The sequence below is a fragment of the Pleurodeles waltl genome, chromosome 11 (genome assembly GCF_031143425.1).
Source record: "Pleurodeles waltl isolate 20211129_DDA chromosome 11, aPleWal1.hap1.20221129, whole genome shotgun sequence".
NCBI lineage: Eukaryota > Metazoa > Chordata > Amphibia > Caudata > Salamandridae > Pleurodeles > Pleurodeles waltl.
Genome location: NC_090450.1, coordinates 920,009,403 through 920,036,350, shown reverse-complemented (window position 1 = coordinate 920,036,350; position 26,948 = coordinate 920,009,403). Strand labels below are relative to the sequence as shown.

General features: G+C 44.1%; 1 protein-coding gene across 1 annotated transcript in view; it reads left to right on the top strand.

Annotated features, from left to right (window-relative positions):
• VPS33A (VPS33A core subunit of CORVET and HOPS complexes) overlaps positions 1 to 26,948 on the top strand; it is a 130,064-nt gene that overhangs the window by 79,115 nt on the left and 24,001 nt on the right. Inside the window, exons 5-7 of the mRNA XM_069214935.1 lie at positions 8,580 to 8,696; positions 15,257 to 15,431; positions 21,830 to 22,023. Coding sequence (XP_069071036.1) covers positions 8,580 to 8,696; positions 15,257 to 15,431; positions 21,830 to 22,023 — 486 coding nt within the window. The remainder of the gene's footprint in view (positions 1 to 8,579; positions 8,697 to 15,256; positions 15,432 to 21,829; positions 22,024 to 26,948) is intronic.

Sequence of the window (26,948 nt, the reverse complement as noted above, 5' to 3'; positions counted from 1 at the left end):
ATTGACTCATTTACAAACTGGATCAATACGTTGGATCCTTTTTTGAGATTTACTACACGAGACCCGTTTCTGGACTTAATGATACAAATTGTGAACGGTAAATTAGTCACCAACACTTATCATAAAAGCACTGATCGGAACAGTTTACTCTTGTATGAGAGCCACCATCCTAAGGCCCTACGCGATAACCTTCCATTTGGCCTATTCTTGAGGCTGCGTCGGAATTGTTCCACAGCCCAGTTATTTGTAGCTCAGGCCTGTGAATTGAAGGATAAATTACGGCATCGCCATTATCTGACTAAGATCATCAATCCAGCCTATAAGCGAGCCCGCCATAACCATAGAGAAGCCCTTCTAGCACCCATTATGCGGGAAGAACAAATGCGACTGACATGTGTATCTACTTACAATCCTATGTCAAATACTGTCAAAAAACTTATCAATAAAAGATGGAACATTTTACAAAGTGGTGGGATACACATAGATAGACCTCTGTTTGCATTCAAGAGATCCCCCAACATTAGGGACCTAGTTGTCCATACACGGCCTCACAAACAAGGTGGTTCATGTGAACAGTCCACCTTATGGAATTTACCTCCTGCTTCCGGACATTTTCCTTGCGGCTCCTGTAATGTCTGCTCACTGACCAAACGGACAGACGTACTAGATCTTAAATATGTTGGCGTTTGGCGATTGATCAAACATACAAATTGCAATACCCGACACTGTATTTATTTGATCACGTGTCCTTGCGATTTACAATATGTGGGCATGACGACCAGACCAGTTAAACAAAGAATCAACGAACATTGCAGTAACATCAGATGTTCACGCATCACGACTAAATTAAGTTCGCATTTTCTGGAAGCGAACCATGGCCCGATGATCTGTGGTGGACGGTTCTACAGGTGCCCCAACGTAATGACAATGACCCCAAATATCTGTTCAGGATTGAACAGCGTTGGAGTTACAAACTCAAAACATCCAAGGAGGGCCTCAATGATGATATTCCTTGGTGGACCTTATCACCTTAACCTATTTTTGACAACATTTGTTTTCTGACTTGTGCTAATTTAATCTATCCAATTTTTGCGACTTTGTTCATTCTTTTTGGAGCATATCTGTATAGTCTAGATTGTAGACCGAAATATAAAATATGTTTTTGGTTTTCCTTTATTCAATTTTTCTTACCACAAGTTTATCTGACCTCTGGCTGACCCTCTGACTCATTGGGACATTTGGGATCCGGTTCTCCCTTTATCATTCAAAGATGGCCGCCGGTTTTTCTATGGTGTTCATCCTTTCCTGATAGTCCTTTTTCAGTGTTTACACGGGTGCTCGTTGTTCCGGCCATCAGCCCTGATCTATTTATAACCTCCCGTGTGTTCTATGCCTTGCTTTCCAGACACGCGACCCCGGGTAGGTTGGATGGCAGGAGTCAAGGAAGACATCATGTAAGCCGTGTTTCCGAACTCTTTATTTTATTTACTTTTTTTAGGGCCTGACCGTTGCCCTCTTCGATGTCTTCACGCTACCGGCCCTTTTCCAATTGTGTTAGTACCGGTCTCACCCCATGGCTCACACTACCTTTAGACCGCTTGTTACCTGCCTACTCCGATGCCATCGTGGCCATTGACAGGCACACTTGTTTTAGTGCGAGCCGCATTGTCGGCATTTTTGTACTCGAGTGTTGACATATACGCAGTGTTTTGGCGGCCCCCGCGTAGCTGGCATGTTGTTTTTTCATGTTATTGTTTTAGCGCGAGCCGTATTGTCGGCATCTCTTTACTCGAGTGTTTACATATACACAGTGTGTGACGGACCCTTCATAGCTCCCATGTTGGTTTTTCATGTTACTGTTCATTTTACTGATATCAGCACCGTACATTAGCACCTTTAATAAGTTACCCTTGCATTGAGAACTCTGCCTGTTCTGTTTTAAATGAAGACTCTGTGTTCATGGCGGATGCCAGTAGGGTTATTTAAACTCTACGGTTACCTTTACTTAAATTTTTCTCTCCCTGTATACAATATTATCTGTGCTACCTCTGCACGATTAGAGGCTGCGGTAGTACATTATGAAGTGAACAGGAGTATGTGTCCCTAGACACCATATGTGACATGATTGTTTTGACAATACACTTTATTGCCATTCTTGAATATAGTGCATTCTCCTTTTGTCTGAGGGTTACGCGTCCCTAAGATGCCTGACTTCCACATGGGATGGTAAGCCTTCTATGTTGTGTCTATTGTGCCTGACGATGCTATTTAGGTATGATGTCTATCTCTTTTGATCACGGTGAATTTAGTTGTGCACAAACATCAATGTATGCTTCTATGTTTTCTGTCTTTTTTTAGGGCGACCTACTGTTTGACTGAACTTGACGAGTAGTCTACGCATAGTAAGTGACTTTACAGCACTCACTATACCTTTTTATAGGAGAAGTCACGAATCACGGTCCTGATGAAGCGCCACTGGATCATTGACTGACCACATGGGCGCGAAACATGTCGACCCCTTAGTGTTAGGATAGAGTATATCTCTTCCTTCCCCTTATGTAGGAGTATCGGTGGCCATTATTTCCTCCAAGTACTTCTCTATTGATTTTAATCTTGGCCTGACCGCTAATTTGAGTAATTAAGTTTAGATACCGGATGTGCAGAGCCAATTTTAACTCACTTTTCACTCTCCTCCCTTTCTACTGTCAGCACGTACTGCAGATATCATTGAATCTGCATCAGCACCTTCGGTTTAGTGCCACCACCATGAGTGGCGACCCGTCAGATAATGCAGTGCCGGTCTGACGAGGAGTTAGCCCAATGATGATGCTTAGCGTCTTCATTGACGCGTGAGGGCACTCCTATCACAATACCGATACTTGGCATCCTTTTTTGACATATCTCCTTGGAACAGTGTACTCTTTTCATTTATTGGTAACTGTAGCTTTTAGGCAGCAATAAAAAAGTCAAGTAAGTATTTTGATTATGTTTCTGCTACAAAAGAATCAGACTTTTATCTAGTGGCAGTTTTAGTGCCATAAAGAAGCGCAGAATGTTTATATGCCTACTGCAAAGAGCAAATCTGTATTTTATGTAAATAGCGGAGTACATTAGTAAAGTCAGCCATTACCTGGGCTATAATACAAATGAAATGTATGTGCGGGGTGGGGGCGGCTATGGAGAGATGAAGGGCACTTTTGCTGGGTGGCAATGAGGGAATCTGAGGAGGAGGGAGTGGGAGCACCAATAATGATTGTTGGACTGGGCGCAGGAGGTGCTAAAGACTGTGACGAATTGTATGTGACAAGGTGTTTTTTGAGTGTCTTGAAAGAACGTGCTGATTGAGGGAAGAAGCGCAGGTAAGGTGGCCTCTACTGTTGCACGTATCTCACACACACCATCGATTTTGTGACTGTCTACGTAGGCTAGTGTTTTAGAGCAACAGTTTAGCCTATAGCAGAGATGGCATCTTGATGGATGACTGCTGCCGTCACTCGGGTTATAGAGGACAGCTCTGACATAGGATCAGAGACTGAGACATCAGATACGGAGACAGCATCTGAGGGATAGGACAATGGCGCAGACTCTGTGAGTGATTTTTCAGTCGGAGGAGTCCCATTCGATAACTCCTCCAGTAAATTATGAGGGAGGTGATGAGGACAGTCCTGCTGTCCCTTCGCAAGCAAAGTCTGTGCAATGGGGTAATAGTGGGTTAGCCCAACCGAGAGAGCAGGTGAATGCGGCGGCAAGCAGAGAGAGAGAGTGCTCTCTTGGGCGCTCCCCAATTTAGTTCAGCCCCAAATTCCACCGCCCAAATCGTATTGTGGAGACATCAAAATTATCTATCACAAAACAAACTGGTTTTGTAAGGCAGGCACCTGTGTTTTTGGTCCTGGGTTCGGCGGCCATATAGAGAAACATACTAAACCCAAACATTTCTGGAAACTAGACATCCGGGGGAGTCCACAGAGGTGTGACTTGTGTGGATTCCCCAAAGTTTTCTTACCCAGAATACCCTGCAAAGCTGAAATGTTAAATAAAAACTCTATTTTTCTCGCATTTCTGTCACACAAACCACAGGAATATGCTGGGATCCACTAAATTCCTACCACCCTGTGATTCCTGACCTGTCCTGATAAAAACACTACCCCACTTGAGTGCCTGTACCTAGTGCCTGCGTCAGGAATGGATCACCCCAGGGTCAACATCTGCCTCATGTAAGGACCAACATTGACCGTTGTGTGATCTATTCCTGTCGCGGGCACCAGGCCTACCCACACAAGTGAGGTACCATTTTTATCGGGAGACTTGGGGGAACACAGAATAGCAAAACAAGTGTTATTGCCCCTTGTCTTCCTCTACATTTTTTCCTTCCAAATGTAAGACAGTGTGTAAAAAAGACATCTATTTGAGAAATGGCCTGTAATTCACATGCTAGTATGGGCACCCTGGAATTCAGAGATGTGCAAATAACCACTGCTTCTCAACACCTTATCTTGTGCCTATTTTGGAAATACAAAGGTTTTCTTGATACCTATTTTTCACTCTTTATATTTCAGCAAATAAATTGCTGTATACCCGGTATAGAATGAAAACGCATTGCAAGGTGCACCTCATTTATTGGCTCTGGGTACCTAGGGATCTTGATGAACCTACAAGCCCTATATATCCCCGCAACCAGAAGACTCCAGCAGATCTAACGGTATTTTGCTTTAAAAAATCTGACATTGCAGGAAAAAGTTACAGAGTAAAACGTGGAGAAAAATTGCTGTTTTTTTCAGCTCACTTTCAATATTTTTTTATTTCAGCTGCTATTTTCTGTAGGAAAACCTTGTAGGATTTACACAAATGACCCCTTGCTGAATTCAGAATTTTGTCTACTTTTCAGAAATGTTTAGCTTTCCGTGATCCAGCATTGGTTTCACACCCATTCCTGTCACTAACTGGAAGAAGGCTGAGACTGTCCCAGTAAAATGCCAAACTTGTGTTGAAAAATGTGGTTTTCTGATTCAAGTCTGCCTGTTCCTGAAAGGTGGGAAGATGGTGATTTTAGCACCAGAAACCCTTTGTTGATGCCATTTTCAGGGAATAAACCACAAGCCTTCTTCGGCAGCCCTTTTTTCCCATTTCTTTGAAAGAAACGACATTTTCACTGTATTTTGGCTAATTTCTGGGTCTCCTCCAGGGGAAACCACAAACTCTGTGTACCATTAGAATCCCTAGGATGTTGGAAAAAAAGGACGCAGATTTGGCGTGGATAGCTTATGTGGACAAAATGTTATGAAGGCCTAAGCGCGAACTACCCCAAATAGCCAAAAAAGGGCTCAGCACTGGGTGGGGTGGGGAGGGGGGGGGCAGCAGCTAAGAGGTTAAGCTAAAATTTGGATTTTCTTTTATTTATTTACAAATTAATAAAATGTCATCACTCGTGTATTTGTGTAATGACTGCCTGTTTCTGTATGTGCTGTGTATTTTTGTGTGGTTCAAATCATCGAAAATGCTTACTTAGGTCGGGGTCTCTGGCTTCCAGTAATGACTCAGTGGGGTCCCCAGATTCCAGCACTGATTCAGTGAGGGTCCCTGGACTCTAGTAATGACGAATTGAGGGTCCACAGAAGTAAAAAAAAAAAAAAAAAAAAAGTTTAAGAACTACTGCTATTGAACAAATAGATTTGCAGCTGCAATGAGCGTAACCCAGTTTTCTCCCCGCCCCCCCCCCCCCCTTCATCCCAGCCACTCAAATCCAACCAAGAACCGGAAGATTGTCCTCTCTTGGATAGTAGTCAAGTCTTCATGTATGCTTAGGTATCACTGTACCTCATTCCACTTCACGCAGCGACACAAGAATTACATTCCAGTACTCATTCATGCACAGCATCAAAGCTCTTCTCACATAGAAGGCACTCATTTCACACACCCTTTCAACCAGCCACCACAATAAATATATTTTAAGTGCATGTGTTCTATCAATCACACTTCATCCCTCTATTACACTCTTGGGTGCAGCAGTCTTTTTGAAGAGTTGTTTCACAATGACTTTCATGAAAGGCTTTTTGACAGTGCTGTCAGCATGGCCTTCTCTGCTTTGACTATCTCTGGGATGATCTGATCTGAATAAGTGGCCTTGTCTGCTTTTTGTAGCTTTGAGGAACAGATAGGATCCTGCATATTCCTACTTTAATGGCTATTTGGTTGATATAATTCAATGACACTTTTGACTGCCTCTACCGTACTCAGTTTGGGCTTTTATATGTAGATTCAAAATGAGCCACTGTCTATGTGCATTGATGGAGAGACATTCCTCGCCGTATAATCTGAACATTTATTTGCTGTGATTCATCAGATTCAATTTTATTGTATCTCTCCTGCTGCCTCAATCAAGGATTCCGAAATTCCAATATGGCTTTTCTCTTTCTGTGTGATTGATTACCTGAAAACCTTTCTTGTCTTGTCAATTGGCCACCTTTCCCCCACTCTCTCTCCCTCTCTTTCTCTTGCTCTCTTTCTGCATAATTGACTTCTATTAGGCCTTTTGCTCTACGTTTTAGTGCCTACTGAGAAATCCTTTTCCTTTTACAATATGCTTATTTGGCTTTACTTGGGAGTCTTTTAAATAATACACACTTTCCACCATTTTGCAAAAGGTGTTTTGGATAGTAGATTTTTAATTTCTTCGAAGTATTGTTTTTGAAATAGATTATGGTGTTTTAAAATATCCTCATTTAACTCTTATTTGAAGTTGTGTGGACATTCTCACATTCAATGAGCTCAGTGGCTAGATTTTTTGTTTGAATGGATCCTGGCAGAAATATATGCTATCATCATGGTTCTAGAAGCTCAACTTGCCAACAACAATGTTGTGGCTACTTCCATTCTTGTTACCACTTCAGACTCACGACCTATCTTCTGCCCAAGTATCATGTTCTACTAAGTTGGTGGGCAAAAATGCAGATTTTTTTCCACAACTGAGAAAATTTCACCACTAGGAGAATCCTGTTTTGCACGTCTATTTTTGGTTTTTAAACCATGTTCGGCACAATTCCAGGATGAACTTCCCCAATCTTACATGTTAGTAATTTTATAAAACGTTGGCACAGGTAATCTCCTCCTCAAATCTAACCTTCCAGGTCAGTTTCCTTGCACAGGAGTTGTCTCAAGTCAGTTGTGTGTAAACATTGCAAAGCTCTATTATTACACCTTCATTGCTTCAAGTAGAAGACATTTATTCTAAATTAGAAGCTTTCAGATCCAGTTGACATAGATCTATTTTCATGCAGGGGTTTGTAACAATTTATATAGAAGATTATTGGACCAGTGTCTCCTGACTTGAGCTGTGCGGAGCAAGCAGAAGGGTGCAAGGCTCTCACCCAGTTCTACCAGTGCCCATTTTGCCACAGATTGTTTTTTATTTGGATTTCCTATTTTCAGTGTCTACCTTTTAATATTTTGTTTGGAGCCCAGGTGTGCCATCTATGACTGACCAAACCCAATTGCAAGATGGCTGTTATGCACTATCGTTTTGAAAAGTATTGTGATCACTTCAGGAAAGCAGCCAGCTTCCTAGACGTTTTTATACAGGAATTGATGGCTTTGCAGAAGATTTCCAGGAAACCCTCGCTTTTTAGAAACACTTTGGGCTTGTTTAAAAGAAGTACTTTCAGGTCCACTCCTAAAAGTGCATCCAGGATGGTAGTGAAGTATTTGTGATACTTTCATGATCTTTGTGGTCATTCCCAGATAGCCACAAAAATGCATCCTACTTCTAAGGTCTCTGAATGCCTCTAAGGGAAATGTATATTTGTTTTGGGAACATATTTTACCCTTCTGCGTTCTGCCAGCGTTCTTTGGAGCCAGACTGTGCTACCCCTGTCTCCTCAATCCTACATGAGCCATCAAGGGTTCCTTGTTGCAAAACACTTAAGGCACATCACCCATCAAATTACAAGTATCTTTATACTCCTCTCTAGTCTATGTGCTTCAAAATATTAGGTGGGTAAGTAACTCTTATAGCCAGTGTGATTCATTTTAAGTTTGAGTAGCTCTCTGAAGGCTGTCTAGATTACTCATTCTTTAAATTCCACATGGCACATGCAGAGATCTCAAAAACAACCAAATGGATCTACACAAAGCAAGCATGTTTTCTGAGTTAACATTGTTCTAATTTGATGTAATTCTTGTCAGCAGTTTTTGCTGTAACAAAGAGCACGGAGTTAAACTGAGGAATTCTACTTTTATTTAGTCTCTATTAACGTTGTCTCCTTCAGAAGAAGAAACGGGAGGCCAGTCAGCGGCCAAATGTCATGCACATCATGAAACAACGTAATAGTTAATAATAAAATGTAAAATGCATTACTCTTACATGTGATTTTGTGTAAACATATATATTTTTAAACATTATGGCTCTGAACAATGTATTGTACACATGTATCTGGCTAAACCTCCTTTAGCCATTCATTGCTTCAATCTTTTTCTTCATGCAAAGTTAGTCTCTTCAAATGCAATGATAACCTTCCCAGTAGAGTTTCAATTAATGTCTCAATTTGCAGTCACACTTATTTCTTCCCCTCTGCTTTGTTTAGGAGTGTTACTTAGAGAATGACCAGACTTGCCTGTACCATGCAGCAAAAGGACTGATGATGTTGCAAGCACTCTATGGAACAATTCCCCAGATCTTTGGAAAAGGAGAATGTGCAAGGGTAAAAAACATGTTTCCTCTGCCTCATTAGTTGTGACGTGTTGTATTAATTTACAGCTGCCGTATTAGCTTCACTTCTCCACTCTATGTACACGCCTTGACTGGTTTGTAGCTCCCTTGATAACATTCTTTTGGAAGTACTTATCACCCTTGTGTGTCAGAAGATTTGCATCTTTTCCATTTTGCATTATTTATGATATTTTTTTATCTCTTTGACAAGACCACTATTGGGAAGGGGCGAAACAGCGATATTTGAACTGTGATGTAAACATGTAGGTTGATCTCCCACAGAGGGAATGCATGGTTCCTTACCCGGGATAATAGGTAGGTATTTTTGATTCCAGTTGTATCAGAAAAACATTTTCAGTGCTGGTACAAATCGAGTTCTTAGGTGATCAACCTTAGCTACATGAAAAGGTTTCCGGACAATGTTAATTAGTCAAACTAAATAAAGATCCACTCGCTCATGCTGGAAACCATTTGGCCATAAAAGTAATCGACTTTGCTACCAAGTTTGGAGATACAGTTGATACAAGTGGTATCATCGACCATTACATTCACCTGTTTTTAGGTCTTCAGGTATACATTGGAAGCAGATAAACACATGCTCCTGTGATGTAATAAGGGTGAATTAGCGTGTGATATTTCACAGTAAAATATCATGCACAGCTTCAAGAAATCAATCAATCAATCAAAAAATTTTGTAGAGCGCGCTACTCACCCGTGAGGGTCTCAAGGCGCTGGGTGGGGGGGGGGAGGGAGGGAGGTAGGGAGGGAGGGAGGGTCACTGATCGAACAACCATGTCTTGAGGTTCTTTCTGAAGACCAGTAGCTCTTTGGTTTTGCGAAGGTCTGTGGGGAAGGGATTTCCAGGTCTTGGGGGCGAGGTAGGAGAAAGACCTGCCTCCTGTGGTGGTGCGTTGGATGCGGGGGACTGTGGCTAGGGCGAGGTCGGCTGATCGGAGGTTGCGTGTGGGAGTGTTTAAGTTAACTCTTTCATTGAGGTAGGTTGGGCCAGTGTTGTGGAGGGATTTGTGTGCGTGGATGAGGATCTTGAATGTGATTCTCTTGTCTATGGGGAGCCAGTGAAGGTATTTGAGGTGTGGTGAGATTCGTTCGTGGCGGGGGAGGCCAAGGACGAGGCGTGCGGCTGTGTTCTGGATTCTCTGGAGTTTGCGCTTGAGTTTGAGTGTGGTGGCGGCGTAGAGGGCGTTACCGTAGTCCAGTCTGCTGCTGGTGAGTGTGTGGGTGACTGTCTTTCTGGTTTCTGGGGGAATCCATTTGAAGGATTTTTTTTTTCGAGTGTGGAGTGGGTGGAAGCAGGAGGAGGTTAGAGCATTGATTTGCTATGTCATGGAGAGGGAGGGGTCAAGGATGATGCCGAGGTTGCGTGCGTGGTTTGCGGGGGTGGGTGCGGGCCTAGGGCGGTGGGCCACCAGGAGTCGTCCCATGTGGTTTTGTTGGGGCCGAAGATGATGATCTCGGTTTTGTTTGAGTTGTGCTTGAGGTGGTTAGTGGTCATCCAGTTGGCGGTGTCGAGGAGAGTGGCGTGTAGGTTGGTTTTGGCGGTGGTGGGGTTGCGGGTGAGGGAGAGGATGAGTTGGGTGTCATCTGCATAGGAGAGGATAGTGATTCCGTGTGCTCTGAGGATGTTGGCTAGGGGGATCATATAGATGTTGAAGAGTGTGGGGCTGAGGGAGGACCCTTGGGGGACTCCGCAGGTGATCTTGGTAGTGTTGGAGTGGAAGGGCGGAAGGTGGACTCTCTGGGTCCGTTCGGTGAGGAAGAAGGTGAGCCAGTTTAAGGCTTTGTGGCGAATTCCTATGTTGTGGAGGCGTGTGTGGAGTGTGTGGTGGTAGACGGTGTCAAAGGCTGCGGAGAGGTCTAGGAGGATGAGTGCGACGGCCTCACCTTTGTCGACTTTGGTCCTGATGTCGTCAGTGCATGCGATGAGGGCGGTTTCCGTGCTGTGGTTTTTGCGGAACCCGGATTGTGAGGGGTCAAGAGTGTTGTTTGCTTCGAGAAAGTGGGATAGGCGGGTGTTGACTAATTTCTCTGCAACCTTGGCGGGGAAAGCGAGGAGGGAGATGGGGCGGTAGTTGGAGAAGATCTCCGGGTCGGCTTTTTTTTTTTTTTTTTTAGGAGAGCGGTGATTTCCGCGTGCTTCCAGGGGTCTGGGTAGGTGGCGGAGTCAAAAGAGGAGTTGATTATGTTGTAGAGTATGGGGGCGATGGTTGGGCTAGCTTTCTTGTAAATGCGGTGTGGGCAGGGGTCGGAGGGGGAACCGGAATGGATGGAGTTCATGGTTTTTTCGGTTGCTTCGTGTGTGGTGGGGATCCATGTGGAGAGTGTGGTGGGGGGTCATGAGTGGGGGTTGGGTTGGGTGAGTGAAGGGTGTGTGTGGTATGAAGCTGTTGTGGATGTCCAGGATTTTGTGGAGGAAGTGGTTGGAAAGGGCGTCACATAGGGGCTGTGTGTGTGTGGGGTCTATGTTGCTGGCTTTGGGTTTGGCAAGTTCATTGATGATGGTGAAGAGTTCTTTGCTGTTTTGAGAGTTGTTGTCAAGGCGTGTCTTGTAGTGATCTCTTTTGGCGGTGCGTATGAGTTGGTGATGGGTGCGAATGGTGGTTTTGAGGGTGGAGAAGTTGGTTGTGGAAGGTTCTAGTCGCCATATTTTCTCAGCTTGGCGGCATTTGCGCTTGGAGTTCAGGGGTGAACCATGGGGCGTTCTTGATGTTGCGGGTGGCAATGTGTTTTCTGAGGGGGCTAGTGTGTCTGCGCAGGTAGTGATCCATTTGGAGAGGTTGTGTGCTCCTGTGTTGGGGTCGTTGGCGTGGGTGGGGGTTATGGGCCAGTTGGGAGTTTAGTCGTTCTGTGGGGATCTTGTGCCACATGCGGTAGGGTGTGGTGTGTTGATGGTAGTGTGTGGGGGTTTGGTGAAGGAGAAGTGGACGCAGTGGTGGTCAGTCCAGAGCAGTTCGGTGGTGTGGGTGTATACTATGTGTTGGCTTGCGGTGAAAATTGCGTTGAGCGTGTGTCCTGCTGAGTGGGTGGGTGCGGTGACCAGTTGTTTGAGTCCGAGGTTGGTGAGGTTGTCTATGAGGGAGGTAGTGTTGTGGTCTTGTGGGTATTCTAAGTGAAAGTTGAAATCACCGAGGATGATGTAGTCTGTGGAGGTGAGGGCGTGCGAGCTGATGCGGTCAGCGATGGTGTCGCAGAAGGCGGGGCGTGGTCCGGGTGGTCTGTAGATTAGTGTACCTCTGAGGCTGGAGTTGTTGTTAATGTGGATGAGGAAGTGCATGTGTTTAGTGTTGTCGATAGTGTCTTGGGAGCTGGTGGTGACTTTGATGGTGTCTCTGTGTAGGATGGCGATGCCACCGCCTGGCCTGTTGAGGCGGTCTTTGTGTTGGAGTTTGTATCCCTTGGGGGTGGCTATGGCTATGTCTGGTTCTGAGGAGGGGTTGGTCCAGGTTTCCATGAGGAAGGCGATGTCAGATGAGTGTGATGTGATGAGGTCCCAGAGTTCTATGGCATGTTTGTGAAGGGAGCGGATGTTGAGGAGCAGGCAGTTGAAGTGGTTGTGGTGGGTGGCTTTGGTGTGGTGCGTGGGGGTGTTGTTGCGGGATGTGTTATGGTTGTGGGCTGGTGTGCTGCGGGGTTGGTTGGTGGGGGCAGGGTGGGTGAGTCTTGTGTTGGGGTGTTGTGTTTGTTGAAGGTGGGGTCGCTATGGTTGGTGTGTGGTGTGAGGGATGACGAGCAGGAGAAGTGACAGGTGTGGCAGGTGAAGGGGCCATGAGTGTGTATGGGGCTAGATGGGGTGCATGTGGGGCGGGGGACTAGGTTGAGAGAATGGAGGGTGAGGGGGGAGTAGGTGTGTCTGAGAGGGCCAGGGGGAGTGGCGCTGGACACGATCTTGACACGATCTTGGCGCGGTCTTGGCGTGGACGGGCTTGCCTTTGGCACGCCTTCGGCGCGCAAGCGGCGCGGTCGTGCCGCGGCTGCCATAGGAGGAGGGGAAGGGTGGGAGTGGCAGCTGGGAGGAGGGAGGGCTTGACAAATGAGAGGGCTGGGGGGGTGGGGCCGCAGGGGACGCAGCGGCGAGGAAAACAAGGAGAAAGAGGACAAAGAGATGGTGAGGAGGAGGGGGGAGGTGGGAGGGGCCGCAGGGGACATAGCGGCTGGGAAAAGAAGGAGAAAGAGGACAAAGAGACAGTGAGGAGGAGGGGGGAGGGGCCACAGGGGACGCATCGGCGGGGAAAAAGGAGGAAAAAAGATACGGAGTGGAGGTGGCGTGGATGGCGGAGCGGGGAGCGACAAGCCTGCAGAAGCAGGGTCAAAGGTTGCTCCCTGTTACCGCGCCGCAGCTGCCATAAGCAGAAGGGAGGGTGGGAGTGGCACCTGGGAGGAGGCAGGGCTTGATGAATGAGAGGGCTGGGGGGGTGGGGCCGCAGGGGACGCAGCGGCGGGGAAAACAAGGAGAAAGAGGAAAAAGAGACGGTGAGGAGGAGGGGGGAGGCGGGAGGGGCCGCAGGGGACGCAGCGGCGAGGAAAACAAGGAGAAAGAGGACAAAGAGAGGGTGAGGAGGAGGGGGGGCGCAGGGGACGCAGCGGCGGGGAAAACAAGGAGAAAGAGGACAAAGGGACGGTGAAGAGGAGGGGGGAGGCTGGAGGGGCCGCAGGGGACGCAGCAGCGGGGAAAAAGGAGGACAAAAGATACAGAGTGGAGGTGGCGCGGATGGCGGAGCGGGGAGCGACCTGCCTTCAGAAGCAGGGTCAAAGGTTGCTGAGTCTTTTAGCACTCTCACAAGCCCGGTCTCTTTGACATGCCCATAAAAACGAAAGCAGCCAAAGACGTGGGGGTAATCTGTTGAATATGTATCCACCCACCAAGAACCCACCCAGTCGAACATCAGGAAAGGCCTGAAGACCACACCACTCCCGAATCACCTGGCTATCACTTCTTTCACCCTCCACATGAAGCCACATCTTTTGTCTACACTCATTACAAATGCGATACAAATACGTATTCTAGGTATCAATCAACAGGTCCTTTAAATAGTGGAGTTACTGACCCCTACCAGGAGATCATATCCAACATTATTTAAATTATAAAATTCAGCATTGTTGTCTTTCTAGACCACTTTGCTGTGATGGCTACTCATCGCCCCAGCCTGCCCCTCCAAAATGAAGCAACCAGTAATGCAGAATGCTCCTAAAGTTCTGACTAAATTGAGCCAACCTCTTCTCAGAGCAATGAGATGAATGGAGTTAAACTGTTTGACAAAGGAACATCACAAAACCAGCAAACTACTTGTTTAACTTTACTTCCGTTTGAAAGATGTTCGTATCAGAAAATTAACCAGTGTATTAGAGATTTACCAGAAAACCGAAATGCATGCTACAGGAGTCTTCCCTTCTCCTTGTGTAGTGCTGCACAGTTGTTGGTACTTTTCAGAACGTTTGTGATGCAGATGGTTCTGGGTATTTAAAAACGGTAGTCACAGGGGCTACTGTCTTCAAGACAAGGTCTTTGCTTTTTCTGCCTTATGGCCTTTAAATCTATTCTTTTGCCCAAAGCAGAGTTCTAGTTTTCTTAATTGTCTTCCCTTTTTAACTAGATGTAATATAGTTTCTATTGTTAATTACACTAGAGGTCACCCCATCTTGGGTATCAGTAGCAGAGTTGTACTTTAGCCTAGACACTGGGTGTCTACAATCTTCTTGGTGCATCAAAAAGCACCAAGGTAATGAAGCACATGGTTGTCCTTGGAAACACAATAGAATATGGGGGAAATAGTGGGCCCATCACTGACTACCATCATGAGGGTTTTTTTTTTTTTAATGCAAAATGATCATCTTGTGTACTGTTATGTTCCAGAGTCACCTGTCATTGCTGTGTATGTTGTTTTGGAGGATACTTATATTCAATAAAATCTATTTATCAAAACCACCAAGCTTTGCCTTTCAACAGAAACAGCATTTGTTCATCATGAGGTCATTTAGCTATTTTTAGGTTTACATTTATTTTCAAACTGTTAACCAATCTGACAAACTTGTATATTGTCTGCTCTCTTTCTGAACATTTTTGTGAACTGTTGAGATGTTTTTTTACCAGAACCCCACCGTCCAATTCACTGCAGTGCCGTCTTTGATTGCAATTAGCATGAACTGAAGTCCCAGAGGAAGCATGACTTTCCATTTGCAAGTCCCTATCTGTGATATGATTCTCTATTTGTGTTCGACAGTTTGATTTAGTTTTGGCAGTCCATGATGTACCTAGGCATACTTGAGTAAATGTTCTGAACCAGCCCTGGTCTTTAGAAGCTGTTGTTTCAGTTACCAGCTCATTGGCTCAGTATGTCTAGCAATGCAAAGTAAGCTTGTGTTTAGCCTCCTGGGCCTTGAATCAACAAAGCATTGAGTGTTTGTGTACTCTGTTTGGGGTGGATGAACACCTGGGCCTTGAATCAACAAAATATTGTGTGTTTGTGGACTCTGTGTGGGGTGGATGAACAGAGTTAGATTCCTCATATGACCTCACTATTACATATTTACTTCCAGCATGTGGCAAATATGATGATCAGGATGAAGCGAGAAATCACTGGGAGCCAGAACTCCATATTTCCTGTTTTTGATACACTGTTGCTGCTTGACCGGAATGTAGACATGTTAACGCCATTGGCTACACAGCTGACGTACGAAGGACTTATTGATGAAATCTTTGGGCTCCAGAACAGTGAGTCCTGCAAGATCTTACAATAAATTTGATGCTGTTCAAACTTGTGTTCAATTCACTCCTCTCCTCACATTTTGCTCTCTACTCTGACAGTCCTTTCCCATTGTACAAACTCAACTATTTAAGTGCTTAGATGGTGTTTTTCTACTTATTTGGCTTAATGTTAGCTCAGCTTTATTTAGAAAGAGAATTTCACTTCCTGGTTGGAAATATCTTGGAACCCTTTCCAAGCATGGTACTGTTTTTACTGGGAGAAATGTGGGATCGCTGGGTGGTAGGAATTTTGTGGCTCCCTGCAGGTTCCGAAGGTTCCCGTCACAAACATGGGAGTAAAATGCATCATGTTAGGCAACGTTTGAGGTTTACAGGGCATTGTGGGTAAGAAAACATTGTAGGGTCCAAACAAGGCACACCACCCTGGACTCCCTTGGGTGTCTCTAGTTTTCCAATATGAGTATCAACAACAAGAGAGTGAGAGGAAATGGGGCTCACTCCACCTCTTGAATATATTAAAACAATCACAAAGAGAGAGCCTGCTATCTATATCCTGCGACACCTATTGATCAGATGAAGCAGGGACTCCTTTTAGTTTTTAGAAGAACCTTCATCCACTAACATCAGTTCATTATAGGGTTCCCACCCGAGACGCCTAGTGCGTCTGAGTGGGCTGCGACACCTGATATGCAGTTGAGCAGGTTGTTTATGTATAGGGATCTTGACGACTAAAATTGCCTTAAGGTTTCTCTATCCCAAATAGGAAACTTTTATTCCTTGGAACTTTAGGTATGGTTAAAAGCAAGAGTTGATGTGGGCGAGAGTATTATGATCTCCCTCATCTATGGTCTACATGTTTCAGCAACAGTCTCTGTTGTGTCAATGGGTCAGATTCTTTGGTTGCTTGTTTTCTGGTTCAGGGAGGGCCTGGCATGGCTATTTGGGCTAGAATTTTACGACTGAAGCAGAGTCAGGGCTGATTTGCATATGGCTGGGTCCAAACTGAAGTGGCATGGTGGGCTAAAAACAGTGAAATGGGATGTGACTCGAGCGATTGCCAGTGGCTGGGATTAGTTGAAGCATTCCATCCATCACCTTGTAGTTGGTACAGTTTCCGCTCTAAGTTCTACAAGTGTGCGAGACGTCGGTCCCCTGCTCACTGTACCACTGGAATCAAGCTGTACCAGGCTGAAATGCCTATATTAAGGGTGAAACCAGTCCTGGGTTGTTTGTTTTCCAGTTCAGGAAGGACGTGGTCTGGCAGTTTGGGCAGGACCATTCCGACTCGAGACAGGTCAAGGCTGATGTGCATATGGCTGGGTCCAAACTGAAGTGGCATGTTGGGCAAAAACTGATGTATTGGGATATGGTCCGAGCAATTGCCAGTGGCTGATATTAATTCAAGCATTCCATCCATCACCTTGTTGACTATAATGCATTTATAATACAGTTGACAGAACATCCATGTCTTGACAGAGAATCAATGTGGCAAACAAATCAATATGTACCACTTTAGTGAAGTCATTTGAGGTATGGTGGCTCATATTTAATTTAGGAGGAGACCGTCTTGCATTATGGTCCTTCTTTCCAAATTATATGGAAGAATTTAAAAAGTACACAACCGCTCAAGTAATAGGCCATGGAAGGTATGTATTCTTGAACAGCTATTTGGGGCAGGTGGTAACTTTTTCTTTCTATGCCCCACTTTAGTCAGGTTCCCAGAACTTCACTTTAGCATGGCACCAATTGAAGCAAGGTGTAAAATACACCAGCAGGCTGAGATGGGCACTGGGGACAATAATACTACTTTCCTGCATCAACAATATCAGTGTGTCAATCTTGCAGCCTTGCGCCGTCCTCCACAGCAGATGAGTAGAGGCTGCTGCTAATCCAGTAGTACGTTTTTCAATAAACTGGAACTTAAGCAAGGGCATTAGTTTTCCCATGGTGGTCTGCCAGTAGAAACATACCAGTTGTATGTTGCTATCTGCATCAGGTGTGTAGCCAACTTCTCATACCATGTGCACTTTTTACGACTCATTATATTGTTGAAGGACCTGACTATTTTTATTCACTTTACCCCTGTACCTGTTGAAATCAAGTGTACAGGTCGCCTTCAGCCGTTTGTCCTCTGCACAGAAGGCGTAAAGTTCATATGATTGTGTTGACATGAATGGTGCTTGTGCAACATAAATATGTTTCCTCAGCATACCCTATCTTACAAGTGCGTCCTTCAACTACCAGTAGTGCAGCAATGTTGCTGCAAGGTAAAATGTCATCACTCACCAAACAGAAAAATAAAGTATTAATGATGGGTGAGATAATGTTTGCCATCAAAGAAAATGGCAAAGATCCTTCAAATAAACTACATACTACACTGTGTTTTGCCCTAAAACCCATGGCATCAAGTTGTGCAAGTATCATTGAGGATCCCAAGCCTTCATGGATTGTAGAGAAGTCCATTCTCCACCTGTTTCCATCTCCTCAGCCTTACCTTTGTCTTAAAGAGAAGTGAAAGTCTCCTTTCTGTAAGGATGTTAGTGGCTGCCCTATTTTGGCCAGCTCGCACACTTCCTTGGCCTACCAGCAGGTGTTGCCCTTATGATTTGGAGTTTTGCACTCACCCTTTCGCACTATACAGCATGGGTGCCCCAAATCTATTGTCTGTGCAGTTATGATAAATGCAGCATACTGTAAAGAAGTGAAATTCAAGGAAATTTAAAGACAGTGAAACTAGTGATTGCCTTGCATTAAACATTGACCAAATGGTTTTGTATGCTTAGTATTTGAAAACAGTTCCTAGGTTTATAGAAAGATGTTGCTATTGCTGAAGTACAATTCCTTGGACCACCTGTATGTAGTCTGGAACACCACAATGTTGTGAATAATAACAGAGGCCAACCAGTCTATTTGAGGCATCTGACTGAGAAATGTATATCTTCTCTGCAGTTCTTAGATGGGCAATGATAGGATGCTGCTTTGAACAGCACCTGTGGTCCTTCACAGCCTGCAGATGCGGAGCAGTGTCACTCATGGGCATAAGACCATGCATGATTGTGTCACAGATTCGGACGGGTCTGATCAGGACTCTGGTTGGGGCACCCCTTGAGGTCACAGAATATCCCAAAGAGGTAGTGTACTGGGGCAGAGGAGCAGCTAAAGGCATACACGGGAAGGACAGCTATGGACAGGCACACGAAAGTAAAAGCAGAGCAACCCTTGTGTGAACAAACAGGAAACTGATTACTAATGGACAAACAAACTGGGGTTGTACACAGGGTAGGGCACAGAACCTCCATCAGCGACAGGGAATGTCAATGCCTCTGTGCAGTTTGCTCTTACAGATAGTCACCCCACAAGCCCCATAGAAAGGAGGCAGCAGAAGTGATTCTGTCCCTGGACCCTAGAGCACAAACAAGGATAGTACTTACATACACAAGACAAGCTCTTGTGGGGCCAGCTGGAAACACAGTGGCGATTCCTGGAAAAACAGCAATAGCACACGGTCACTGTTAGGCACGAAAGACAATGTATAACACTAGACAAGGATGGGGGCTGGAATTGCCTCCTGGAACCCAGCAGCCAACCCCAGTACAAAGGAAAACACTTATACACTGGTGAGGACTGACAGAACACTTACCAGACGCAGATACCCAAGAGGAAATGGAAACAGAAGGCACAAACTAGGAGACGGGCGGGAACTGGGAACAGGCTCAGGCTGAAGCAAAGGCAGGAAAGGGACTGGAAAACAGAGCGGTAAACTTCTGGCTTGAACAAACAGAGACAGGAATGGGAAACAGAGAGCAGGCTCTGGCTGGAACAAGCAAGGACAGGGCTGGAATACAGGGAGTAGGAATAAGCAGAAAACAGGACTGGGAAACAGAGAGCAGGTTCAGGCTGAAACAAGGCAGGAACAGAACAGAGAAACAGGGAGCAGGCTCTGGAAGAAACAAACGGGTACAAGGCTAAGAGATAGGGAGCAGACTCTGGCTGGAACAATCAGGAGCAGGGCAGAGAAACAGGAAACAGGTTCAAGCTGGAACAGAACAGGACAGGAAAGTGACTGGAACACATCCGATAAGGGGTCTGTAACACAAAGGAATCGAACTCCAATGCACGATGGGGATCTTGAGGAAATGGCTGCTTATAAGCAGTTCCAAGCTGCAGAAAACTCCAGGTGGAATCACATAACTGGGCTGCACAGGAGAGGTCTCAGGTGTGTGTAATTTCAGACACTCGCTAGTCCTGGAGGAGAGGACCCGGTGAAAAGGAGCAACTGGACTTCTCCCATAGAAAACAATGGGAAACAGAATCCAGGCTTTCCTGACTACCAGGCTGTGCATTATGGGATTTGCAGTCCCAGGAAGCAAATGTAATTCTACAAAAGTATACCATGGCGAAAAGGGAAACAAACGGAAGTCAGCAAGGGACTCTGGATAAGTGTCTAAGGTGATTCCCATGCTTCTGACAGCACCCCCTAGAAATGGGACGACAGAGTCGTAACAGATTGGACATGAGTTCCCCTCTACATCATGCATTAGTGGTCTTCCATTTAGGTGGCTGCTCCTGTATCGGCATTGCCCGTTTTCTTGTTTGTTCACTGTGTTTAATGTAATTACAACATAAAAACAGCAGGCAATACAATAGAACTGAAAAGGATAGTTCTATATAAAGCTCAAGATACACGGTCCGACCATATTGATGGCAAGATGAGATTTTGTTTCCTAAGGAAATCTTTTATTGCTAAAATAAAATAAATATGTGGTGAACCTTTGTTGCTATGTGAAGTAAAAGATAAGCAGGTTCCATATGGCAGCCCTGTTTTCTCTAGCCTAACTTAATTTTCCTGCCCATAAGGCATTATCAAGTATGAATTAAATTCTTAATTACTTTTTTGGTTTTCGATATTAATTGCAGTTCTAATAATTCTAGAATTCAACTTAAGTGCATTTAATTTAAGTTGGCGCTGAATTGAGGCATAGTCCAAAGTGACAAGGTAGTCCACTTATAAAAGGGTGCTTATGTGGTCATTTCCTGCTTTAGCAGAAAAAGATGAATGGCCTCGAAGACACCCGCTAGGTCTGGCATTGTCTCTTGTATTCCTTTTATTGCGGGCCACTGGATATACTGACTTAGTGTACTGAAGTATGAACTCTTTTGTAATGTTGGGAGCATTGCTGTCTTTTCTCTATGGTCCTCCTACTCTTTCAGTGTCTTGATTAGGTGAAGCATAGTGGAACTACTAGCACTAAGTCACAGTTACTTGAACGCTGGTCTGAGGATCCTTTCTTTGTCACTGAGCTGTCTCCTATTTATTGTCATGGTTAATGTTCTTCTTTGTAGTGGTGTTCCTTCTTTGCTTCCTACCGTGAAAGTGGGTGCTTTACAATATTACTACATCTCTGAAAGAAAGGGGACTGCACGTTTTGCTAAATACAAGTTGTTTACTGAAATGAGGTACTGGTAGTCTCCCTTCATTGAGATGACATGCCCACCAAGTGTGCCTTGGACACCTTCTGGGCAGGAATGAGAAATGGAGATTGGGTCACCTTGGTGCAGTTGGCAGGGAGGCTCTGGAACATGATAGGTCAACATGTACACCTGGAATTCTTCATAAGCAACATTCTTGTTGGGCAAAAGTGGCTGTGATGAGGACTATCCATCATATTACACCAGTTTTCAGTAAGGGTGGGGCAAGGACTACAGGTACAAAACTGTGAGGTAACTTCAGCTCCTAGTTGCTTTTTAAAATCTTTAGTCATTGAGCTATTTCCAAAGAAGAAAGTAATCAAAAGCAAATACCTATTTATTTCCTGAAGCTATATTTCCACTCACATATGTCGAAATGTTTCTTTTTCTCTTGTCTATCCTCACAATTTATACATTGCCTTTTCCGTGGACCTCCTTCCCTCATCTGCCCCACTATTTGAGTTAGTTCTAGTTGTGCGTTTTGAGGTTTATAATCCAGTAATATTGTGAGAGAAGAAAAGCAAATTTTGTGAAATTTAACACAATAGGTATCCATAGGTCACAGAGTAGAACATGTGCTCTGTGCAAACTACAGAACGTTATATTTTGGGTTTACATAATGGTGCAATAGGGGTAAAACAGTCACCATTCAAAGAGCATGCTTTTTGAAAACTTAATTGAATATACATATTTTAGTGGATCTCTTTTGTTGACAAGTAGACTCCCATTCCTTAAGACTCCCGTGATGGATTTTCTTCCTTTCACAAATGATGATTTGTAAATTGAATGTGGTCTTTGTGGATACCATAGTGCAGCACTTTTATATCTGTATCTAGCTTGTTTTTTAGAGGTTAGCATTATTATCTGCCCTTTTCTACTTGTATCTTCAATTGCCTGTCTATAATTCCTTACTTAAAAACTCATGTTTATTGCAGCCCATGTGAAACTACCACCAGAAAAGTTTGCTCCTAAAAAGCAAGGTGATGGGAGCAAGGAACTTCCCACTGAGCCAAAGAAACTTCAGTTGAATTCTGCCGAGGAGCTCTATGCTGAGATCAGAGATAAAAACTTCAACGCCGTGGGTCCAGTGTTGAGCAGGAAAGCTAAAGTCATATCAGCAGCTTTTGAGGTGAAGTAATAGCATTACTGTCTGCTCCTAGTTAATTTCAGCTCAGTGCATAGCAATACATATCTTAGTCCACAATCTCACTATACATAACAATATAGTATGTGATTTATTGCACGTATTAAAACTGAGAAACCATATTTAAGGAATCGAAACATGGAAGTGACAGTCGCCACTCTGTAGTTATGGTTATGGTTCAACCGTACTTTCCATTGAAAAGCCATTTTTTGACTTTCGTATAACTTTTGACCACAAGGGCAGATCTGCAGGAAATTAGAAAATTGCTGGTATACGCAGCTATGTTCTGGCGTGGCAATTTTTGTGAAGATCCATGCAGGTAAAAAAAAAAAAGTTATGGGGTTGCACCTACAGCCAAAACTGCTGAGTGGTTTTAACTTAGCTTGGCATGAAAGTAGAACTTCATCCAGAAAGTGTACTTTCATTGTTTGGTGTAAATGTGTTCAGTAGTTTTTAAGATGTGAGTGTGTAAATAAGGTGCCGGCTAAGCTTGAAAAGGTCACTTTATTTTTTTTATTTTATTTTTTTACACCAGTGCCGTTTTAGTCCACGGGGTTAGATAACCAGGTCCACAGACTTAAATTTAGAAAACGAAGGCCTCCCATTGTCGAAGGGGAGTTGTTACCTCAGTTCGACTACTTCAGGTTTGCAGACACAAAACCAAGGCTGTGAACCGTGATAACTCTGATTTGCTGGCCACAGGAGTAAAAGTATTGTAGCGGCTCCCATTTCGGGACGCAAGGCACAGTTTCCTCTTTAAAAAAAAAAAAAAAGCAAACAACAGCAAAAGGGGGCAGATAAGCCAAGATACAGTAGGGAGACCCTCAGTGGACCCCAACATGTGTACATATATAAAAAAAAAAAAAATTACAAAATGATATACTGATATCCGGGGACTATTTTTCTGAGGCCATGGACTAAATACACATAAAATGGCACCTAAGTCCCCCATTTAGCTTTAAAGGGCGCAGTCTGTGGGAGCCAACTTGGGTGTATTGTGACCGTGGCCTAGTTTTGTGGCCCCTGGAGTGGTATTGGAATTTGAGGTTTAGTCCGTGGGCTACCAGTACTTCAGAAAATAAATAATTAGAAAAAATTAGAAATATGTACATGGAAAAGACACAGGAGTGCTGTAGGTCAATTTTTGAAAAAAGAGGTCCATGAAACTCCCACAGACCCTATTCTTAGTCTGAGGTATCAGGAGCTAGCACTGAAATCTGAAATTTCTGTGGCTTCCCCAGTCTATATTTTACATTTGGAGGTGCTAATTGGCTGCCTGCTCAGGTAACCATTCTCGTGGAAAAAGTGCTGTTTCTGTGGCTCCATTTTGTAAGCATCAGGAGACCAGAAGTGGTGTCCCTTGAAGCCTCAGCATTAGAACTTGGACAGGACGGCACAGTCATGTGAAGCTAAGTTCCCAGTATCATCAAATGCAGCAACACCGGAGCAGGAGGGACAATACGGTGCCTGTAGATGGGCAGAGAGAAAGAAAAAGGAAGCAAGGACTTTGACATATGAGAGTTTATCACCCATCAAACCACTGAAAAGAAATGAAAGCCGAAAGGTCACTAATAAACCCTGCCTGGCTGCAGGGCCTTGCTGCAATCCAGACCCTCTAACAAACCCCGCAGTGCACTGCTAAAGGCGCTGCTGAGAATTGGGGAAAGAATCGCATTATATTTAATTATTATTAATATATTTTTTTTTTTAATGGACGTTTACTGAAAAAAGCACTCTCTAATTCATACTGTCCACTAGGCTCAGTAACAGGAAGAGGTAAATAAGGCAATCAAGAGAAAAACAGTAGTAGCCACGTGAGCTATGCCATGTGTTGCTTACAATAACTAGTAGTGGTTTTAATATATAAAAAAATATTTTTTGATTTGCTTCAAATATTCATAATGGAAAATCAGTGTAACCATTTTCAACAAGCTTATGGGAAACATGAAAATAAACAAGCACTGGCAAGGCCAACCAATGCAACATTGGTTGTCAGTCTTTTGGGTTTGTCAATACCTGTCTTGCTTTGACATGGCTTTTGTAACACTTTATTGGTGTGTGAGCTGCCAGGCCATCGGCACTGTAACCAGCATTGGCAAAAATCAAAAAAAGGTTTTTGATCTCAAAAAGCACACATTGCCACAGTAGTTCCTGGCACTGAACAAATCTACTTTGTGTGCCAATATGCTCCTTGGGGAAGAGGAGAATGTTATCACTCACAGTAAAGCCTGCCGATACATGGACAGAGAGGGAGAAATAGAATTTTAATAAAAACAAAATGTCTTGGTTAACACCAGACCTAATTAGGGGCCTAATTCTTAAGGAAATTCACAAAAGTGCAGCCATGGTATAAGTCTTTGCATTAGTGGCTTTCGCAAATTCCCAAGAATTTACAGGAGTAGACCAGGAAACCATACTCCTGGAAAATATTTGTGAACTGTATTTTAGCAAGAGCAAATAGGATTGTGTAGATTTGCTCAGGCAAACATCTACTGAGCATTTACAAGTTCACTTTCCCTCCAACAACTTTTTTACCAACCCTGAAAGAACTTTTACTTCTGCCTTTGTCAGGAGTAAATTCCCAACCGTTCTCCGTATGGGAGAGATTAGAGAAGAGCTGGTGAAAATCCTTAAAATATGCATGTTAATAGGTTTGCAGAGACTGTAAGGCATTCCAGCACCAGAACTATTACTTACTGATTCCTCCAGCCCCAGTATGTAGATCTGTGGAAAGGTGGCAAGATAAGGAAGCTAGCATTCAAGCCCTACGCATTAAAGCTATATGGCAGAATTATTAGGCAAGTTGTATTTTTGAGGATTAATTTTATTATTGAACAACAACCATGTTCTCAATGAACCCAAAAAACTCATTAATATCAAAGCTGAATATTTTTGGAAGTAGTTTTTAGTTTGTTTTTAGTTTTAGCTATGTTAGGGGGATATCTGTGTGTGCAGGTGACTATCACTGTGCATAATTATTAGGCAACTTAACAAAAAAAAATATATACCCATTTCAATTATTTATTATTACCAGTGAAACCAATATAACATCTCAACATTCACAAATATACATTTCTGACATTCAAAAACAAAACAAAAAAAAATCAGTGACCAATATAGCCACCTTTCTTTGCAAGGACACTCAAAAGCCTGCCATCCATGGATTCTGTCAGTGTTTTGATCTGTTCACCATCAACATTGCGTGCAGCAGCAACCACAGCCTCCCAGACACTGTTCAGAGAGGTGTACTGTTTTCCCTCCTTGTAAATCTCACATTTGATGATGGACCACAGGTTCTCAATGGGGTTCAGATCAGGTGAACAAGGAGGCCATGTCATTAGATTTCCTTCTTTTATACCCTTTCTTGCCAACCACGCTGTGGAGTACTTGGACGCGTGTGATGGAGCATTGTCCTGCATGAAAATCATGTTTTTCTTGAAGGATGCAGACTTCTTCCTGTACCACTGCTTGAAGAAGGTGTCTTCCAGGAACTGGCAGTAGGACTGGGAGTTGAGCTTGACTCCATCCTCAACCCGAAAAGGCCCCACAAGCTCATCTTTGATGATACCAGCCCAAACCAGTACTCCACCTTGCTGGCGTCTGAGTCGGGCTGGAGCTCTCTGCCCTTTACCAATCCAGCCACGGGCCCATCCATCTGGCCCATCAAGACTCACTCTCATTTCATCAGTCCATAAAACCTTAGAAAAATCAGTCTTGAGATATTTCTTGGCCCAGTCTTGACGTTTCAGCTTGTGTGTCTTGTTCAGTGGTGGTCGTCTTTCAGCCTTTCTTACCTTGGCCATGTCTCTGAGTATTGCACACCTTGTGCTTTTGGGCACTCCAGTGATGTTGCAGCTCTGAAATATGGCCAAACTGGTGGCAAGTGGCATCGTGGCAGCTGCACGCTTGACTTTTCTCAGTTCATGGGCAGTTATTTTGCGCCTTGGTTTTTCCACACGCTTCTTGCGACTCTGTTGACTATTTTGAATGAAACGCTTGATTGTTCGATGATCACGCTTCAGAAGCTTTGCAATTTTAAGAGTGCTGCATCCCTCTGCAAGATATCTCACTATTTTTGACTTTTCTGAGCCTGTCAAGTCCTTCTTTTGACCCATTTTGCCAAAGGAAAGGAAGTTGCATAATAATTATGCACACCTGATATAGGGTGTTGATGTCATTAGACCACACCCCTTCTCATTACAGAGATGCACATCACCTAATATGCTTAATTGGTAGTAGGCTTTCGAGCCTATACAGCTTGGAGTCAGACAACATGCATAAAGAGGATGATGTGGTCAAAATACTCATTTGCCTAATAATTCTGCACTCCCTGTAGTATTAGCTCTGGCATGCTCGGTGAGGCTATTATAATAGCTCTTACATAATGAGATTGTTGCCATAATTTGTCGCCGCACTACGTGACACCAAAGGGACAGGAAGATTAGGTTTTTACAGAACAGGTAGATTTAAGAAGCAACCTGTCCCATGGACAAGTAGATATTTTTTTAAAAATCCACACCCCTGAGCAAGGTATGACACAGGGCTGCCTCCTATCACCCTTGACCTTTTCCCTATCCCTGGAATTCCTCGCAGCCTGAATCTGTCAAGATCTGCTAGACTTGGGTGTCGCAGTGAACTGAACCTGGGAGGATAAAATATCCTTGTATGCTGATGATGTCCTGCTCTACGTCACAGACCCTGAGAACACCCTGAATAAATTGATGCAGATTATCACCATCTTTGGCAGGTACTCTGGCTATACTATTTATTGAAGAAAATCTGAAATATATAATCTACAGGGTCAACTGCCGCACTAGCCTCGTGACTCCGAGGTACTCTGCTACCTCAGGATCTATGTGAAGATGGACCCTGAAATATTTTTTCAAAAGAACCTCCCGCCAGCTCCAGAG